The sequence below is a fragment of the Marmota flaviventris genome, chromosome 12 (assembly GCF_047511675.1).
Source record: "Marmota flaviventris isolate mMarFla1 chromosome 12, mMarFla1.hap1, whole genome shotgun sequence".
Taxonomy (NCBI): Eukaryota; Metazoa; Chordata; class Mammalia; order Rodentia; family Sciuridae; genus Marmota; species Marmota flaviventris.
The window spans coordinates 83,067,732-83,088,166 of record NC_092509.1 but is presented as its reverse complement, the minus strand read 5'-3'; the positions used below and the strand labels follow the sequence as shown (position 1 = coordinate 83,088,166).

At 31.2% G+C, this 20,435-nt stretch overlaps 1 protein-coding gene across 1 annotated transcript in view; it reads right to left on the bottom strand.

The window, feature by feature from the left end:
• Positions 1 to 20,435, bottom strand: part of Dennd1b (DENN domain containing 1B) — a 245,765-nt gene that overhangs the window by 123,814 nt on the left and 101,516 nt on the right. The window contains exons 6-9 of the mRNA XM_027945669.2: positions 14,875 to 14,944; positions 14,106 to 14,186; positions 9,538 to 9,591; positions 6,724 to 6,834 (exon numbers count right to left, since the gene is read on the bottom strand). Of these exons, the coding sequence (XP_027801470.2) occupies positions 6,724 to 6,834; positions 9,538 to 9,591; positions 14,106 to 14,186; positions 14,875 to 14,944 (316 nt within the window). The remainder of the gene's footprint in view (positions 1 to 6,723; positions 6,835 to 9,537; positions 9,592 to 14,105; positions 14,187 to 14,874; positions 14,945 to 20,435) is intronic.

Below are 20,435 nucleotides of genomic sequence, written 5' to 3'. Positions count from 1 at the left end.
GGGTGGGGTGCATGGGATAAGTGGAGGAACTCTGGATGGGGCAATGGGGAGCGCGGAAGGGGGAAAAGAGGTAGGAAAGACAATGGAATGAGATGGACATCATTATCCTAGGCACATGTATGATTACATGAATGGTGTGACTTTACTTCATGCACAACCAGAGCAGTGAAAAGTTCTGCTCTATTTGTGTACAATGAACTGAAGAGATTTCTGTTGTCATGTATAACTGATTAGAATAAATAAATAAATAAATAAATAGATAAAGCAAGCAATACTGAAATACTAAAAAAGAGAGGGGAAAAGGTAGCAATGTAAGATATTAATGGACAGTTAACTAAACTGGCAAAGACAAACTGAAGCTTGTTATGCAGAGGGATGCAATATAGTTATAGAAGGTAAATATGCATTTGGTTTTATTAGACAGTCATTGTAAAAGGCAAAATTACATAAAGGATGAAAATATATATTTTGGCATTAGAACTGGCTTAGCCACATGTGGGGCTTGAGCAGCTTACTCTCTATAAATTTCAAAATCCTCATCTTTACCTGTCTACTGTGGATAACAACAGTATTTATTACACAGTTAGTGATAATTATGTTTGTTTAAATAAATTCTCATAAAGGTGACTGATAGTATACACTGTCACATATAGACAATACTTATGACTATAATCATTGTCATAATTTTATGTAAATTGAGATAATGCTAGTATTCAGTATATATGATCTAAAAAGATATTCATAGAAAGTGATAGTTGCCTAAACTAAGACAGTGGACAACTGTAATGGAGAACAGGGATCAGAGAAGAAAGCTTTAAGAATATAATCTATAGGACTTGGGCAGGGAAGATAGAAGAAAAGGAGGGGACCCCCAAATTATCACTGTATAGTAGGAGAAAGAGATGGTGGGAAAAAATGGTGAGCTTCTTTTCTCAATGATGAGTGAAATATCCAGGATGAGTTAAACTATAGCTCAAATCTAAGGCTGTTCCTCAGAAGAAGAAAAAAAAAAACACTTGCAGAACTGCAAAATGAAAAGAATCTATAGTGTGTAAAAATATATAACATAGAAGATACATTTTTAAAAAAAAATAACCTGTCTTCAACAGTTTTATCAAAGAAACAAAACAATACATACAAATTTTCTCTTATTTAATGCTGATAATCACTAATAGCACAAAATTAAGTCATTGTTCTTTATAGAAAATTCTTCAGTAAGCTGAAATTGTCCAAGGCCACTCTGGTGATTTGTTACGAGAACAAAACTTATAGAACCTAGGGGAGCAACAATTTAATACACCTCTGAGACAATTCCATAATTGTTTTACTAAAAATTCTTCTTTGTGAATTAAAAGCCAATTGTTCACTTTTAAAAGACAAATGGACTAAACTCTAAGCCAGAAACATATGTGATTAATTCCATGAAAACAGAGCTTTTAGCTCCAAGAGAACTGCAAGTTAGAAATACTTCTAGTTTTCCTTTGAGACCTCCTCCAAATAACCTCCACACATCCCTACCTAAAAGGCATTTCATGATGACATCAACATGCCCATTTCAACACTGCAGTCAGTCATACCACAATGCTCACAACAGCAGTGTACATATCAGACAATGCAATGATAAGCAGAATTATTACCTAGAGTTTCAGCTGATATAATTGGGTAGAATTCACAATCTAAAAATTGTTCCTAAAATATCTTTCCCTGAAAGGTTCTGATAATAATTTTTTTAAAATATTTATTTTTTAGTTATAGTGGGACACAATACGTTTATTTCACTTATTTATTTTTATGTGGTGCTGAGGATCGAACCCAGGGTCTCACACATGCAAGGCAATCACTCTACCACTAAGCCACAACCTCAGCCCAATAACAATTTTTAACTGCACCACTCCTTAAAGCCTTAAGAACACAAAGGTCAAAAAGCACTCTTCAAGAACCTTAAGAAACAAGTAGGCCTGCATACTCTTTGTTCTTCTGCCAACAATCTCTGAGGTTCAGGTTTCAGACTAAATGCTGATACAGGTGGTACCATTAATAGACAAATCAAGAATATGTACAATCCAGATGGAGAGGTTAAAATCCTCTGGACTCCTCTTTAGTCAAACTAAACATATAAAATCTATGTTTTAAGAGCCGATTTTCTGGGGAATCACAAGATTTCCTTTTGTGTATGCCCTTGATAGAATCAATGAGAAAGGGAGAGAAAAGCATATGCTTAAATGCCTGGGGGCAACTATAACAAAGGAAGAAATTACAGTTTATTAATGCAATTCCAACACTCACAGCATATTGCTTGCTCTAAAGAGTCTAGAAAGAAAAGGCACTGCACAATCAAATCTCTGTAACTAACATGCTTACAGACTTTAAGATAGTAATATTTACCAACTAAATATTGGTCCAAATAGTAGCTAACACTTAGACATCTGCTTTAAAGAGAAGCATCCCTTCCACCTGCTTCTACAGGCCACAAAGATACACTCTAGTTAACATATTACTGACAGGATGATGAGAAAGCTCCTGTCAGATGCTGGCCAGCCGGGTGTTTGAGACAAAATGCACAGCCCCAGCTGACTAGTTAGAGAAAGTCTGGTGTGGTACAATTATAGAGGCATATGACAAGGCTTCATGCCTGACTGATTTGAGAATGGATGACATGACTTTAAACAGCAGTCCTCCCTACCTATGGTCACAAAACAGCAATAAGTCAACTGATACAACCTTGTAATACCATTATTTATTCCTTTGCTTTGAATATATGAGAGTCTGAGAGGATATTCTGCTAGTCTACCAAGATTCACTTGGGGCTTAAACATCTAAGGCCTGCCTACAGCATGCATAAAATCAATTTTCTAGTTCAGGATTATTGCAAACCATTTCATGTATACTTATTAATGTATAAATCAAAGAATAAAAACAAAATTTATGATGTCCCTGTTTATTAACTCAAACATGTAAAAATATAATAATTAATCCTAACACAATACACACTTGAATAAATGGGAGGAAAACCTGTTAAAATCTTCAAGACATAATAACAGTCTTGATATTTTTGCTTATATATCTTAAAACTAAATATTTTTATTTTAAATTTTATCTTTCACAAAAGTTAAAACTAATCATTCTTAATTACAAATAGCATCTGAAGAAAGGGTCCCCTTAAGTTAGTTGATTCCCTACCACTGTATTGCCATGAAAAAAAAAAAAAAAAAACTACAGCAAGCTATAGTTTGACAAACATCACTTTAACATAATCAGAAAAATGTTATGGTTTTCAAGAGTAAACAACCAAGGCAAACAAACTGCTAAAATAATAGAATTGTGAATGTTAAGACACTTTAACTTATATGGGTTCTTATAATAATTGAGATTTTGGGCTATATATATTTAAAAGATGATCAAGGGGTGAAAAAATGTTTGCATTAATATTAAGTAAGTTATAGTTTCTATGGTATGTAAAAATACAAGAATGTAAAAATCTTAAAATCGAGTCAATTATTTAGTGATAATTCTTTCTTTGGATATTTCAGCGATTTCATTAAGTTTTTCTTAAAAAATACTTTATCTCTAATTTATATCATGATATTAATCCTTCATCTTAAATTTTACTATCCATGGAAGTTATAGCACATATATTTATAGGTACTATATATATCAGAGAATTGGTCAAGATATATTCAAGTAAAGCAGCTTCTCCCACATTACAAGGGTAAGAAGATCATGAAAAGCAAATTGAATTATATTTATTTTATCAGTTCAACTGCCCCAGAGAATGATCCAAAACAAAGCTGGTAACTTACAGGTGACATCACCCAAAAGTTTTTAAGAACTGTCATAAACTGCTGATATTAAGTTGACCTTGAACATAGGAAACAACTCCCTATATAATACCAACTTTTAAAACAATACGTTTTAGTAAAATATTAAATTAAAGGATAGGCATGTTAATTTTTGCTCTAAACTACAAATCTAGGCTGTTATAAAACTACAGTTAAGGGCTGGGGATGTGTCTCAACCGGTAGCGCGCTCGCCTGGCATGCGTGCGGCCCGGGTTCGATCCTCAGCACCACATACAAAACAAAGATGTTGTATCTGCCGAAAACTAAAAAATAAATATTAAAATTCTCTCTCTCTCTCTCTCTCTCTCTCTCTCTCTCTCTCTCTCTCTCTCTCTAAAAAAAAAAAACTAAACATTGAACATTTATCCTACATAGACACAATCTTAAGCACTTCAATTATGTGTTTGTGTCCATTAATTCTTATAGCAACCCTATGAGATTAAGATTGCAATTACTCTTGAAGAAACCAAGTCAGAAAGGTTACACATCCTCTAAGAGAGGGATAAAAATTAAAATAAAACCAAATATTTTTCAAAAACACGTGTTCAGATTTATTCCTACTGTGTTCTAAACGCAGCAGCTTACACTCCATTCACATAGCTTATTTTCCTCAGATCTCTGCCTAAATTCTATCTCACTGAAGAGGCATTCCCTCCCACAACTACCTTATATAAAACCAAAACCTGGCTCTTGCCTTATCCTCTGTACAGGCACACTCACTTTATCCTTTAACAAATAGCACTCAGCATTGTATGACATAACAACTATTTATTTGTTCATTTGTTTATCTGTTTCACAACAGTTGGATATAAGCACCAAGATTGATTGAACTTTGTTTTGCTTTCTGTTGAATTCTTAGTATGTAGGAAAATATCTGATGCATAATATGTGCCTAATAAATATTCGTTGCATGAATTAATCCTAATACAAATTAGTTCTTACAAAGTTAATCCTATAAAACAATTTGTAAAATTATTTTAATCTTCATAAAATCAATATAAAAATATCCTTTATAATATTAATATCATGTTTAAAAATTAAGGAGGAAGAGGTGGACAGAGAATAAAGAATGGGTTTACTTCAGTGATAAGTTAAAAACAATAGAAACTCAAATAAATAAAATGTTACGGTTTAGATATGAGATAACCCCTGAATGTTCAAGTGTGAACCAATAAAGGAATGTTCAGAGGTCAAATGATTGGATTATGAGAGCTGTAACTTAATCAGTCAATTAATCCATTTGATGGGTTAATAATTTGAATGGATTCATGGGTGGTAACCGTAGACAGAGAGGGCATGGGTGGAGGAAGTAGGTCACTGCTGGTGTGCTTTTGGGGATTATATTATCCATGATTTCTTGTTCTCAAGTGCTTTCTCACATACCTGCATTCATTCTCATTCTCACTCTCTCTCCCTCTCTCTCATTCATTCTCTCTCTCTCTCTCTCTCTCTTTCTCTGTCTCTTTCTCTCTCTCTCCTTCCTGGCTTCATGAACTGAGCATCTTTCCTCTACCATGCCCTCTGCCATGATGTTCTGCCTTACCTCAGGCCCTGAACTATGGAATCAGCAGCCAACCATGGACTGAACCTCTGAAGCAGTGAGTCAAAGTACCATGTGATTCAGACTGAACATCTCAACATGTTTTAAAGATGTATAAGAAAAATATGACCTACATTACAACTGACCAGTACTTACTCTCTGATACTACCTCATCACTTTTTCACATTTACTCCTTTATATGCTTACATTTTTCAACATGTACAATGTATTTCAATTTGGGGAAAAGTGAGTTCATCAATATTAAATATTTAAAATCTCAAAATTTTACTTTTTCAATTGTAAAGCAAAATAAATAAGCCAAGACAGAATTAGGAAACCTAGTTTCTCATTAATTATTTCTAGTTTTTTGGCCTTGGGATGACCATTTAATGTCTCTGAAAATACCTTTCTCATTATTAAATACTAAACAGATATCCCAAAGAAATAAAGAAATCCTAACCCTCATTCTACTTTTAGGTGCTAAAATATTATAAAATTTTTATTTCTACTCTAGGAAAATAAAATATTAAAATTATGGTTTTATTTATTATCAAGTAAACAAATATGTGCAGAAGCAAACTCATGCAGTATTGAATAATGGTTTTTAATATCTTACAGATTACTCAAAACTTTAAGTTTGTATTAACTAAAAAGTTGAAAAAAACATATTTTTATGCTTAATGCAGAATAAATTATGAAAACTTGTAAAATACATTTAAAATTTTTTCTGTGACCCAAGAAAATCCTCCTATTCTCACAGCCTTTACCACAGTAATGAAGACCTTCCAAAAGAACATTTTAGTGAGTGTCATAAAACCTGTGATTTATAAAAAATGCTACTTTGACTTTTAAGTTATTATCAGTCTGAAGAGCTCCTCCAAACCAGAACTATTATAGAATCTACTCCCAAACCACTACTTGGCAACAAAGATGAATCTACCTATTACCAGGTTAGGGTAGCAGCTATTATCATGGCTCCTTGATTTCTTTCAAGTAGCTCCAATGGAAAAAGCTATAAGTGAATAATAAAGATCTCATAATAGCTCTTAAGAATTCTTTATGTGGTAGAAGGTACTAAAATGAACTGTGGAGAGTTAAAAAGAGGAAAAAAAACTCTCATCTCCTGATAAGAAAAAATAATTAACCTGATTTAATGCATCTGAGAAAGCCTTCTATAAATCAGACTTTTGTACTTCAAGAGCCAGATTAAAACCATATATAAAAAAGTATGTAGATATTGTCTTATAAGTACACATAACACATTTCTAAATCTGCAGAGGTTTTTAGGTCTTTTTGTGAAACACTCAATACATGCTATTTAAAAGGAAAGTGTGAAGTACTTACAGTGCTTAATTTGCTAGAGGTAATAATGATGCGCCTTTCGTGCAGCATACTGGCATACAGTTGCAGCATATTGTTCACATCCACAGCAACAAAATATTCTGTAAGATTTCTCTGTACAAGTGAAAAATAATTCTCAAGTTACAGCTTATGGTGAATATGAAGAAAAACATTTTATACTTTTATCAAAAAGTCTTAAAGTTCAAAGGATGTTGTTATTAAAAGTGGCATTCATTAAAATAATTAAATTTAATACTATTCTGCTGCTACATGAAGCATGCAATATTCCATTATTATTGGAAGCATAACCCTCTCCACAAAAGTGTTTCTCAGAGGGTGATCAGAGGGTCGCATATTTCCCAGCCTCCCTCCCCCCAACACCAAGTATTTGAAAAGAAGCTGATTTCCTGGGCCCCCACCAAACTACTGAATTATTATCTTCAGAGTATGGTCCCAAGAAACTGCTGTTTAAACATATACTCCTGATGATTCTTACAGACAGTGATTTTTGAAAAACCACTGTTCCAGAATTCTCTGAGTCTTCTCATGTTTGTCATTCACTCTGCGGGCAAAAATCACTGTCCAATACACAAGACAACCAAAGGATAAGATGGATTTATAAGAAGTCCTTGATTCTTTATTAAGGAATATCCTTTGTTTATACCACATGTCAGGCTTGCTTTATACCACTATAACCAAATGTATTTGGTGATATCCTAAATTGATTCCTTGATTTAACACTCTTATAAGATGTATTCTACATAAGAACAAAATTGGGACAAATTACATTGATTTTCAGATTCTCTCCTTGAAATTACTATTAGCTTTCTGTAATCAAATTTAAGCATATCAGAAAGCAATAAAGTAATGAAGAAACTGATTAAGATATGATAATAAATTGAAACTGTACTACCAGGTGGACTATGACCTGGAAGAATGAAACTTAGTTGGGCAAAAAGAAAAGAAATCCTGCTTTTTTTTTCAATTTTGAAAAGACAGAAACTTTATCAGAATAAACTGGTAGTCAGAGAAGAACATATCAGTAGAGACTATATATCAGTTAGTGATGTTGAATTGATGGGGAGAGATCCATTTCCTGTTTTAATTAAGGCCCACTTCACCTTCCACTTCAACACTGCATATACAAAGTTACATTCACAACATTAAATATTAATATTTTCCTATAATTTTAAAGATAGATATTTTTAGATAGGGAATTATTTCACAACACAGAATGCTTCTTGATATTTCTGTCCTTTGTTTGTTTGTTTGTTTCCCCCTAAACAAGACTTTTTTGCTAAATAAAATGTGTTAAGGGAGATTTTAAAAACTTTTATTCTCAGTGGCATTTCATTAGAATGTTTAATTCTCTAAAACTTTCAAAGTAATAGTCTTTAAAAATCCATGGTATTTGTTAATTGAAGCTATTAGTTGTCTGTTGGTAAATGTAAGAGAAAGGTGGAGAGGATAGAAGGTAGAAGAGAGTTACTTTGACTTTGTATTAGAAACTCTGCTGTGAAGGGGCCACAACCACATAAGCCAAGATATGGTCAGTTGTCCATGAGGTAAATATAGGAGGATGCCCTGTGCACAAGGTGCAGAGGTCAAGACCCCACTATCTGTGATGGGCCTTGACACTTGAGGATCTATCTCAGGCCCATAGTAAGTAAAATAATGCTAAGTCTTTTCATAGGGGTTGTCTAAAAAAATCATTTTAAATAGGGTTTCCCAGGATTCAACTCTACTAGAAACAGTTTTGATTAGATATTCTATTTTGAGTATTAGAATATTTACACTTGCCTTCTTTATTTTCACTCAGTAGGTTTGAAAACATTTGAAAAAAGAGTAGAATTCTTAGTTAAATAATAAGTGTATTTGAACATATTTTTTCCAATTGATTTTCCCTTGACTTTTGATTGAATTATTTAGATTCAGTTCAACTTTCCAAGAGAAACTGAAGAAAAAGTATATAAGGGAATATTTTATTTTCATAGTTATTTAAAAAAGCAAAAAATATTTGTTATTTCCACTTACCCATATAAACTTTTCCATAAAATATTAATTTGTGACATTATAGAAACACAGACTATTTCTACTATTTAAGAGGCTCTTAAATGAAAAATTATTTAACAATATTTTTTTCACACAAGCAGTTAAGGCCAAAAAGAGTACATTACCAAAGATTTTTTACACATATACACACACCTCAACTTGATTCAGGGAAGCTCAGGACCTAACTGAATATGTAAGACCCTACCTAAGTGTTCTAAATGACGAAATACTTTCCCTCATATCATTTTTCTTAATTTTCTTTATCAACAATATATTCATTTGAACTCTAATTAAAATGCAAAATTAATTCATTTTTCCAATTTCTTATAATACTCTTCAAGCTTCATGAAATATATATTACTTTAAAATAAAACCAGGAAATCAAGTATAGGACACTTAAAAGATTAGGACAGAGTCATAGACAAGAAATCTAAAATGCAGTCGTCAGTTCATTAAAGTAGCCATCTCCTGAGACACGTTCTCAGCTTTGTATAGGGAAGCAGAACCTAACAGAATGTTCATAACTATTCCTCAGATAATTTTTCCCAATTTTCTTTATCAACGACATATTAAGAAAGGTATAACAGGGCAGATGCATAAAGAGGAAAAGAATACAGCACCATTATTGTTTATCTCTTCATTATTTCTCACAAATACAGACAGTTATAATGTATCTTATTTCTCTATGCAGGAATCCATAAGAGTGAGACCAAAATAAATAAAATTTGTAATATAAGTAATAAAAGTAAAAAACAGAAAACTTACACTCTCAGGTATTGTTGGGAGTCCAGTTACATCAGGGGCAATGAAGTAGGAATGCTAATCAGTAAAAATAAATCATGTAAGAAAAGAATTAAATTTTGGGATTAAAAATAAGAAAATAGTTTAATTAATAAATGTCATGGGGGCTGACACTCAAGATTTGTTGAATTTAAGAAACTCTTAAATGAAAGAGCAGGTTTATATAAATTTAACAATGACTTTTCAGTTAAGGCCAAAAAGAGTATATTACTAAAGATTTTATACACATATACACATACCTCAACTTGATTCAGGGAAATTCAGGACCTAAGTGAATGTGTAAGATCCTACCTACATGTTCTAAATGAAGAAATACTTTCCCTCATTTCATTTTTCTTAATTTCTTTATCAACAACATATTAAGAAATGTATAACAGAACAAATAAAAAGGAAAAAGACATAACACCATTATTCCTTATTTCTTCATTATTTCTCACAAATGCAGATATACTCATAATTATACTATTCTTCTATGCAGGAATCCATAATGTAAGTAAAAAAGTAGAGAACAAAAAAATTATACACACACACATATACACCTGTATGTATGTGTGTGTGTGTGTGTGTGTGTGTGTGTGTGTGTATATATATATATATATATATATATATATATATATATATAATTACGAGTATATATTCTTAAAACATATCTAATTTAGGTAGACTAGAGAAATAAAGCTTCTCCTCCCAAAAATATGTCAAAATATATCAAAATTCCAGAGTTTATAAGCTAAGTCACAATAAATCTCTTTGTAAAACACAGTTATTAAATGCTTAAATCTTAAAAATATAGTTGCTCATCACAAAATGACCTTCACACACCAAGTGAACAAGGATCAAATGCTACAATGTACCAAACAATACACTAGCTCACTGAAATATTTACATACAAAACATAGTATATATGCCTTCATATTTCCCACAATATCTACAAATATTTATAAAATCAAAGTGCAACTTAATCACCAAAAACTGTTTTATTTTCTGTTCATATTAAGCTCCAAATTATTTTAATATCTTCATTTAGTATCATCTTTAAAATTAAAGACTCAGAAACTTTTCTAGGCAGTATTAGAGCACAATTAAACTAGAGAGAACAAGGCTGGTTAACACAGTCATAATGTATCATTTTCCATGGTGGAAAAATAATCTGAGGTAAACCACAAGATAATCTTGTGACAAAAATTTCATGCTGTGAATGTGCTTTAAAACTGCTTTTTCTGAAGATGGAGAACATGCATATTTGGTCTCTATTAATTTTATTTGGATAGGTTTTCAATAACTATATTTGATAAGACCATGGTTTAAAAGATAGTATAAAAAGAAAATATATTCGAAATGATTATTTTTTAAAGAGTCAGTCTACCATTTCCCATAGGACTGAGGTGAATTTTAAAGGCAGAGAAAAAGAAGCAACTTTTTTCCCAATTTCATAATGATTTTTAGAAGCCAATGTCTTTCAACTCACCGGTATTAGTGAGAGCTGATCTTTCAATACTTGCTCACTGGCAATAAATATTTCTTGATTCTTATAATACATAAGAAAAAATGAATATAGGGGAAACTTATGTAAAAGTGTTTTTGAGAGAAACTCATGCAGCCACATTATCCATTGATTATAAGTGTTATTTTAAATGCTGATTTGGTAATTCTATGCTAGAAAAAATCCTAAAGAAAGTATTTTTATATTGTGAGAGTAGAGAACACTATGGTTATTTAATGATTTTTGAAACACAGTTTCAAAAAAATCAATTTTTAGACATTTAACATCTCATAAAATCTGATATTCTAGTGACCACTAACCCACTTTCAAGAAAACTTCCATGATCATAAATTTTTAATCTGGCAACATAAAACTAAAATCTCTACTAGTAGTTGAAGATAAATGTTCTAATCCCAAAATTGTCCCTCATTAGCAGTGTGTAACACTGGGTACATTCTGTTATTAGAAGCAGATGAAATTTAAACATAGGTAACAAGTTATTTTACCAAACACTTGAGACTAGGTGTAGAAAATGTGAAAGATATCATAGGCTATTCAAAGGTCTACCTTACCAAAATATATACAGAAAAAAATCTCAACATAAATAGCTATCAAGAAAATGCAAATCAAAACCAAAATGTGTTATCACCTCACCCCAGTTACAATGCTATTATCCAAAAGACAAAAAATAATAAGAGTTGTGGAGGGTATAAAGGGGAACTTTTATACATTGTTAGTGGAAACGTAAATTAGCACAACCATTATGGAAAACAGTATAGAGGTTCTTCAAAAAATTAAAAATAGAAATGCCATATGATTCAGTATCCCCACTACTAGGTGTCTGGCCATAAGAAGGGAAACCAGAATGTCTTCACTCCCAGGTTCAATGCATCATTGTTCATAACAGACCAGACATGGCATTAACCTCCTCATCTGACAATGAATGCATAGGTATTTTAAATGATACATATATACAACAGAATATTCAGCAATAAGAAATGAAATTATGTCATTTGTGGCAACATGCATGAAAATAGAGCTTATTATCTTAAATTTAACAAGTCAGACACAGAAGGATATATGAGTGATTTAACTCATATTTGAAATCTAAAAATTTGTCATAGAAGCAGAGATTCCAAGTATAACTAAAAGATTCTGATTTCATTGTCATATAATCTACACATACACAACACTGCATCCCATAAATAGGTAAAATTATTATATGTCAATTAAAGGGAAATAAATTTTCATAACTCTTTAGCAAAGTGTCAGAATCACTTCAAACATAATACTTTCCAAGAAAGAGGAGTTCTTTTTGGAAAACCAAAGATTATTCTTTGTTTTGCTTGCACTTTCTACTGCCTTTCTGCTGTATTGCCACTAACCATACACACTGCATTCTTTTGGCTTTCATGACCTATGAGTGTGAATTTCTCCCTATCTGCTCTTTCCTCTATTTTTTCCACTGGATTTCTTTTCTTCGTCCTCACAGTCTAATTGGGCAATTAGACCTTAGCCTCCTCTCCATATTCTCTCTACAGTATATTCTTCACAAAGCTACAACTATCTCTGCTGATGACTCTCAAATTTGATTAAAAATATCCAGGGTCTTCTTGGCTTTCCATCCCCAGTCTCTTTCCACTTTGGCAGTATCCAACAAAAGATGATGCAGACACAAGGCAGCAGAGATCACAGGAAAGAAAGAACACGTTGAGGTGTGTGGCAAGAGCTTCACAAAGGTGGGGACTGAGCTAGTCTAAATATAGACAGTCTATAAATAAGATTCAGTGCAAAAGGAAAGCAAGATGTTCATTCAAGAAACTGGGCTAAACAATGTGACCACTGTAGGGACTGATTTTAAAAAAATTGTGATACAGAACATGAAAAGTTAGAGTAAAATTAGGAATTGGATGGTCCGGAAAGCCTGGCCAAAAGTTCAAACAAATTCTGTATATAAAATGAGGAGTTGTTTTTCATTAGTGGACTTTACAAGGTTTAAGGTGGTTTAATTTGAAGAAAGAACTGGAAGGAAAGATTCTAGACTAAGGACAATCTGAAGTGCTTAGCACCTGAATGAGGGTGTGACAGTGAAAATGTAAAGAATGGAGTTAAGTAAGAAAAAAACTATTATTAAATTATAGTATAAATATAATTTTATCAGGCAAGGAGAAAGTTGTTATCAAAGAAAGAATAATAATAATGATTTCCTTATCTTGCAAAAACACAAAATACCTATTACTATCTATATTTCAAGTTACTTATCCTAGCAATTTTTCTTGCCTGGTAAAATTTTTTCTTGTTTGTTAATATGGAAGTTTACTATCACTGTGAAAGAAACAAATCAATATAAATAAAATTCAACCTTCAGTTTCACATGCCAAAGTAATGGAGAATATTAATGAAAATATCTACATTTTACTACCATGAACTTTGTTTTTAGTCTATTTTTAGATATAGATGGCACAGTTCATTAAAAAGTTTCAATAGTAAACAGGCTTGCTGTTTTGACAAACTCTAATGATACTTACATTATTTTGTGATTATATCAGAAGACATATTTCAGACTAAGGAATGAACAAGAACTCTTCATCCAGTATTTTCATCCTGCATGTCATTTGTGGCAATGTCATTTTCTATTCTTATTAACAATTGTTTTCATTTTAGGGGGACTAGTGATTTTATCTACACATATACACACACACATTTTGTATGTACTCCTTTATTTATACATGACTTTCACCTGAAGTATGAATGATCATCACAACCATTCAGTTCATCAGATCATCAAAACCTCACAGTTATTTTCAGTTCAAAATATTTTTTAGTGTTTCAGTTTAATAACTACTAAAATACACAACTCAAATATATCAAGTTATGACAATTATAGCTCATCAAAAGACTCAAAATTATCACCTACTAATCTTAGTCCTATCGCTAAAGCTTCTCCAGAAGCAGAAGCATAGGTGACATGGTAAATAATTTTTTAAAGTAACATTGTTCTTAAATGAGAAACTGCTAAGATTTCTTAAAGCATTTAGTGATTACTTACCACACTCAAAGTGACGGGAGTGTTTGCCTTTGGTACTGGGTGGTTATAGAGTGATTTGAGTGTTTCATTCAAATCATTTTCCTGGAACAGAAAAAAATCAATTAATAAATGAAATAAAGCAAATACAATCAAAATTACTCTAGTACATTACTAGTGGGAATGTTAAATGATGTAGCCACTGTGGAAAATGGTAGGATGGTTCCTCAAAAACTGAAATACAGAATTACTGGATTACCCAGCATTAACCCCTCTAGGTATACACCAAGAAAAACTGAGTATAAGATTGAAAGATGTGTATTTGTACAACTGTCTTCATAAAAGCAAAGCCAAAAGGCAGATACAATCTGTGTCCACCAACAGTTGAATAAAATAACAGACTTCAGCATATATAGATATAATGGAAAGCCACCTTCAGTCTTTAAGAAGAAAGGAAATTCTGACACATGGTACAACATGGGTATCTTGAATATAAGGATAAATATTGTGTGATTCCACTTACATGAAGTACATAGAATCATAGTGGCAGATATAGTACAATGGTCATTTTCAGGAAAGAGGATAGAAGGAAATGGGTAGTTAAAGTCTAATGGGTATTAAGTTTCAGATTGTCAATATAAAAACTTCTAGAGATGTCTAGAAATTGATGGATGTAGAATAATGTGGATATATTTAATGCCACAAAACTATATACTTACAATGGTTAAAATGATAACATTTTATGTTATGTATATTTTAACACAATAAAAATAAAATAAAAAATATAGCTTACCAGTTCCTTAGACAAGTAATCTGCCAGAGTATTTAGAAGCTTGTAATATACTTCAAACCATGGCAAGTAACTATGACAAAACAAATTATTTTAAATGTGCATTTGTATATACACGTCCACATAAATATTTAAAATTTATAATCAGAAAAAGGCAGATTAAATAATCATTAAATTTATAATGTTTTGAGCAGACTGATCCTAAAGAACAGAAAAGAACTATACCTACATTCTATTCTCTTTACTGCTTCAGAAAAATTTTACACATTATCCACTACTGGTTCTCATAAAACGAATCACAAATCAAAGATCTATTTGAAAAATTGCCCATTACATACTTTTTAAAATATCAACAGCATCTAAAATTAATCCTAGTTCATAGTAATAACTAAAATCACAGGATAAAAAATTAACCATTGTAAAGATAATATTATATAAAAACTAATGTTAAAAAGCCTTAAAAATAATATATAATTACAGTCATGTGTCATTTAATTACAGAAATACATTCTGAGATATGTGACCTTAGGCAATTTCCTTATGTGAGCACCACAGAATGTACTTATACTTGCTTGTCCTTACACAAGCAAGATGGCTTCAATGTCACTACTGTCCCAATCTTATGGGATCACCATTGTACGGGTGGTCTGCCATTGACCTTCACATCATTATGCATCACATAACTATATTTCTTTTTAAATATTACTACAAAGAAAAAATAATAGAATTATATGTTTACTCAGTTCTTCAGAAATGATGTTTAAGTAGGATGATAAATTTCAAAATAAATATTAATACAAATATCAGAAAGACTAATTTAAAAATTTCAAAAAGTAATAATTGTTTTTAGATACCAAAATCAAAAATGACTTTAAGTCATTCTAATTCATTTTACTAGATCAAACTGAAATTTTTTATGAAAGTTAAATACTAAATCCAAAAATCATCTGTATGCAATAAAATCTATATTATTATTAACAAATAAAAATACTAGTATATTTAAAATTGGTCCAAAGTTATTAATTTAACATTTATTACCATGTTTCATTTCCATATGGAAAAATAGTAAATCACAACAGTTTTGTTAATTATGAATTAACAAATACCCATTTTTTTTCTTCAAAGCATTAGTATAATAAGCTACTTTTAAAGAGAGAACACTCTTATACTTCTACCAAACAATGGTCAGAGAAGAGAACATGCATAAAGCATATTAAAGATAAAATAATCAATGAACTAAGCTTAGACAAACAGTATTCTATTAGAATTTCCTCATAGAATATTTGCTTTCCTAGTGATGATGAATAATGCTTTTTGAACCATGAATAACCTAAAGTCATAACAAAAGAGGAACAGTTAGGCAAGCTATAGTACTTTTACTCAGCAGAATAATACAAAATTCTTTAAGATAATTACAAATAGTAACTAAAAACATAGAAAGTGCCAATAATGTTTAAATATATTTATACAACTTGTTAAAACTAACAAACTTAATAATGCATTTATCTGTGCCATTTGGAAATACTGTTAAAATAGCAATAAATGAGTAAAAAGGGTATGAATTGATATGTACAAGGGAAACTTGAAAACCAGCAAGACAGTAGATGTTAAACCCACCTCTGCACATAGTATATTTCCAATTCACTTTACTACCATCTTCTTGAATGTAAATGAACAGTCCAACCACCCAATACTTGAAGAAATACAGACACAAATGCATTTTTGTAATGAACAAATATAAAAGGATCTCCAAATAAATATAGACTATGAAAACAGCAGAAGAGAATTTCAAAACTTTCCCTAATATCCTTAGGGGCAGAATAAAGAACAATATCTTATTAAACAAACTAGATTTAAATTAAAAAGAAATGGAGGAAGAAATTATTATAGAACAAAAATAGAATTCTTGTTGGAAGTACTAAAAGCGCAAGAATTTTAAATCAATGGGAAGGTAGAAAGTACCATAAGAAAATCTCCCAGAAACTAGAATAAAGAGACAGATAGATAATAATGTTAAAACATCAGGGCATTATTAGTCTCATATATCATGTAGTTGGCAAGTAGCAGCTATTAAAAAAAGAAAAGAAAAAAAGGGAAGAAGTGAAAGTTTCTTTCTTGAAAATGAATGAAAAATTTCGTAGAACTTCAGATCCAAGTTTCCTGATTAAAAGGGTGACTGAATAGCACAACAAATGAGCCAAACCAGAGCATCACCATGAAATTAAAGAAGAGGGATAGAAAAGTGACTAAGAGTTCCCAGTGACACAAAACAGGTAACATACAAAGGAGTCACGTTGAAACTATCACTGTATCTCTCAAAAGCAATGTCTTCAAAATACGAAGTTAAATTTCATGTTCAGAGAAACTATCTGCAAAGTATGACCATAGAATAATACCATTCTCAATTGTGTAAGGACTCAAAAATTCTCCTAAGCCATCCTCAACAAAATAAGGGCAATTAAGAGGGAAGAATGCAGGAAGATACAAAAAACAAGAACTCCAAGACCATGGGAGTATAGAGAAGTCCAAGGATAAGAATTGTCCAAAAGCCTAGAAAGCAACCACTCCAGACTGAAATGAAAACAAAAGCTTCCTAAAGAAATGCTGGAATAGGTGTTTGCAACAAGCATGCTGACAGCTTTGTGTGAGAATCTGAAAAAATTTGGAAAGGGATGTGACAAATCTGTGAAAGCTTTTGGGGAATCTGAAAATCAGAAATTAGTATTGACAACTGCAATTTTCATATTATTCAAGTCTTTAAGTCCTACTCTATTATATCTTTCATTTATTAAAAAACCCTAAATATTATTAAGTTATCAACTCAATAAAATGCAAATGAGTACACCAGTTTCTGAAAGAAATAATTTAATGGAGCTATCCTATCAAGACATACTATACTGTTAGAATGTAATTCTTTCATTTAAATTCATTTCATATTCACATTTCAACTTTTATTGGCCTGAAGAAGTGACTAGTTCAAGAAAATTTCAATGTCATATATTTCATACCTATACATTTAAATAAAACAAGCTCTAATTCTAATATACTCAAGAATCAGTCAGTTTGTTCCTATCCTGTTCTCAATGAGTTTTAGAAAAAGAATTTATTAATTTTAGGCAGTTACATATCTTACATTGTCATTTTTCATCTTATGTAAATAGTGTGAAACTTTGTTTAACCTTATTCTTTTTTCTTAGTCCACTATAAAAGGGAAAAATATAATATAGATCCCATAATATAAGCTATTAAAAAGTAAGATGATCTTTTTCTCTCTAGACCATATACCTTAATGTTCTTTTAAATGTTCTGGTTTTCTCATCTACATACTTATTTTTCATTTGTTATAATTTCCTTTCAATATATGAAGCTTAATTAGAGCTCAATTTTTCATTAAGCAACTAATATATACAGAAAAATATAATTTATGTGTAGGATTATTTATTTACTTGTTTTTCAAAGTGATAAATCCAGATAATAAAAAATATTTAAAATATCCATATTTAGTTTTACTTTTAAACATTTTTAAATTCTCACGCTAGGCCTTCTATAGCTATATAATTATTATTGTTTTATAAATGTCTAAGAATACTTTTGCTGAATTTCGTCCTGGCACCATATTATGATTTCATCTAAAAATCAGACCTTTATGGGATATTTTTCACAATCATCTTTCCTAACCCCAATATGCTTTATTATTTCTATTTAGGGTGTATTACTCAATAGTCAGTTATATATCCATCTGGGTATAGAGGCAGAAGCTAAGAATCACAGAATTTATGTGTTCAAATAGTTGAAAGGGAATAAAATTCTGAAAAAAAATAGTATAACAGTGTGATATTTCTGTGTTACCTTGTCTAATTCTTATACTACTACTTTAATATCTATTATTTGACTAAAATAATACAAAGCAACTTAACCACAATTACAAGGATGCCAAATGGCAATCTTGGGATTGGAGTTCTAGTCAACCTGCATCCAGCTCATCATCCAATGTAGACAAGTATTTCTAAAATAAATATCCAGCCCTTGAATAAATATGTCCAATGACTGAATGTTTTTTACATGGCTAAATAAACTGGACTAATTATGGTATAATCTTAAATCAGCTAACTCATAATTCCTAAATTTGTGTATCTCTATTAATGTTCAGAGCATTTCCTTTATATTTTTAAACTCTCATTTGTTTAGATGTGCTAATGTCTCGGATTTATTTAATTTGGCTTTTTCTTCTAATGTTTTGGTAACTAAACCAATTTAAATTTTTATACTGCTTTTGTTTTCACTGCTGTAGCTAAAAAGTTTGGGGGGGAAAAAAACAGTCTAAAACAAGGTAGAAGATGCCTTCCCAAATAACTTAAATTTATTTAACACTCGAATGCTTAGACCTCATCACAAGATTCATAACTGCATTAGCTAGCCAGCATTTTTCTGTACACATAATTTGTGAAAGAGTAAGACAGAATCAAACTTCTGTTTAAGCATGTCCTGATATGCCAGTACATAGTATCACTATAAAGAACACAGTGTAGTCACAGACAATGTGCTCTTTATGCACATACACTGGTTCTCAGTGATATTATCTTCTTTTAAAGAGTATACATCATTCACAGCTTTTAATAAAAGCATAACTTATATTAAAGTGAAATTAATCCGAAACCCAGCCACATGTTCCTGAAGCATCAAGAAAGCAAGAACATTTTCCATTGCAAATATGCAAGCATCTAGAACACAGATTATAAACTGGCTATCTGCAGGCTGCAACCAGCCAGCCCATGGCCATATTCTGTGTGATCATCACAGTCCTGGAGTAGTGGCTGTTGTTTAATTGAGTAAGTTGTCAATTTCTAAATCTCAGATAATTCACTTCAAAATCTCAATTTCTGTTCCTATAAAAATCAAAGAACTGGCAATACTAGACACTCATTTTTCACTCTGTTACAAATGCCTAAAGCTGAATATTGACTTCTGTCTTTATATGTGTCGTATGTTATTCAGATCACCAAACTTACGTCCATAGTTAGGAACCTAACCTACTTTTCTCATTTGAGTCACCAACCTGGTCCTTGCAGGTATAACTGAATTCACAATGCCTGATACAAAGTAACCACTCAACAAGAAATCCTACTGTTCAATTTCCTTACTGACAAGAAAACAGTCCAGGGTACATAAAGTAGTATAATAACGCCAATACTTTGAGTAGATTCCATTTCACACTTTAAATCAAAATATGTGGAGAAAAATAACATCCTTTTTAAAAAAGGAAACTATGCCCAAAACTTTTGATCTGAATATAACACACACATATACAGAAAATGAATACTGTAAATTATAAACTTACATTGCGAGAGTTAAGAAATGTTATTTCCATACCTTTATTTTTGTGGTTTCTGAGGAAATTCTCAAATAATATATGTTCAAAGAAATAATTTTAACTAATCTATTAGCTCTTAAACTGATTATCATTAATATTTTTCATTAAATCTTATACATCCAAAGATATTCAAAGTCTGTTTTTCACAATCAACCTAAAAATCCTAGAAGTTAAAAAAATTACTCAACATATT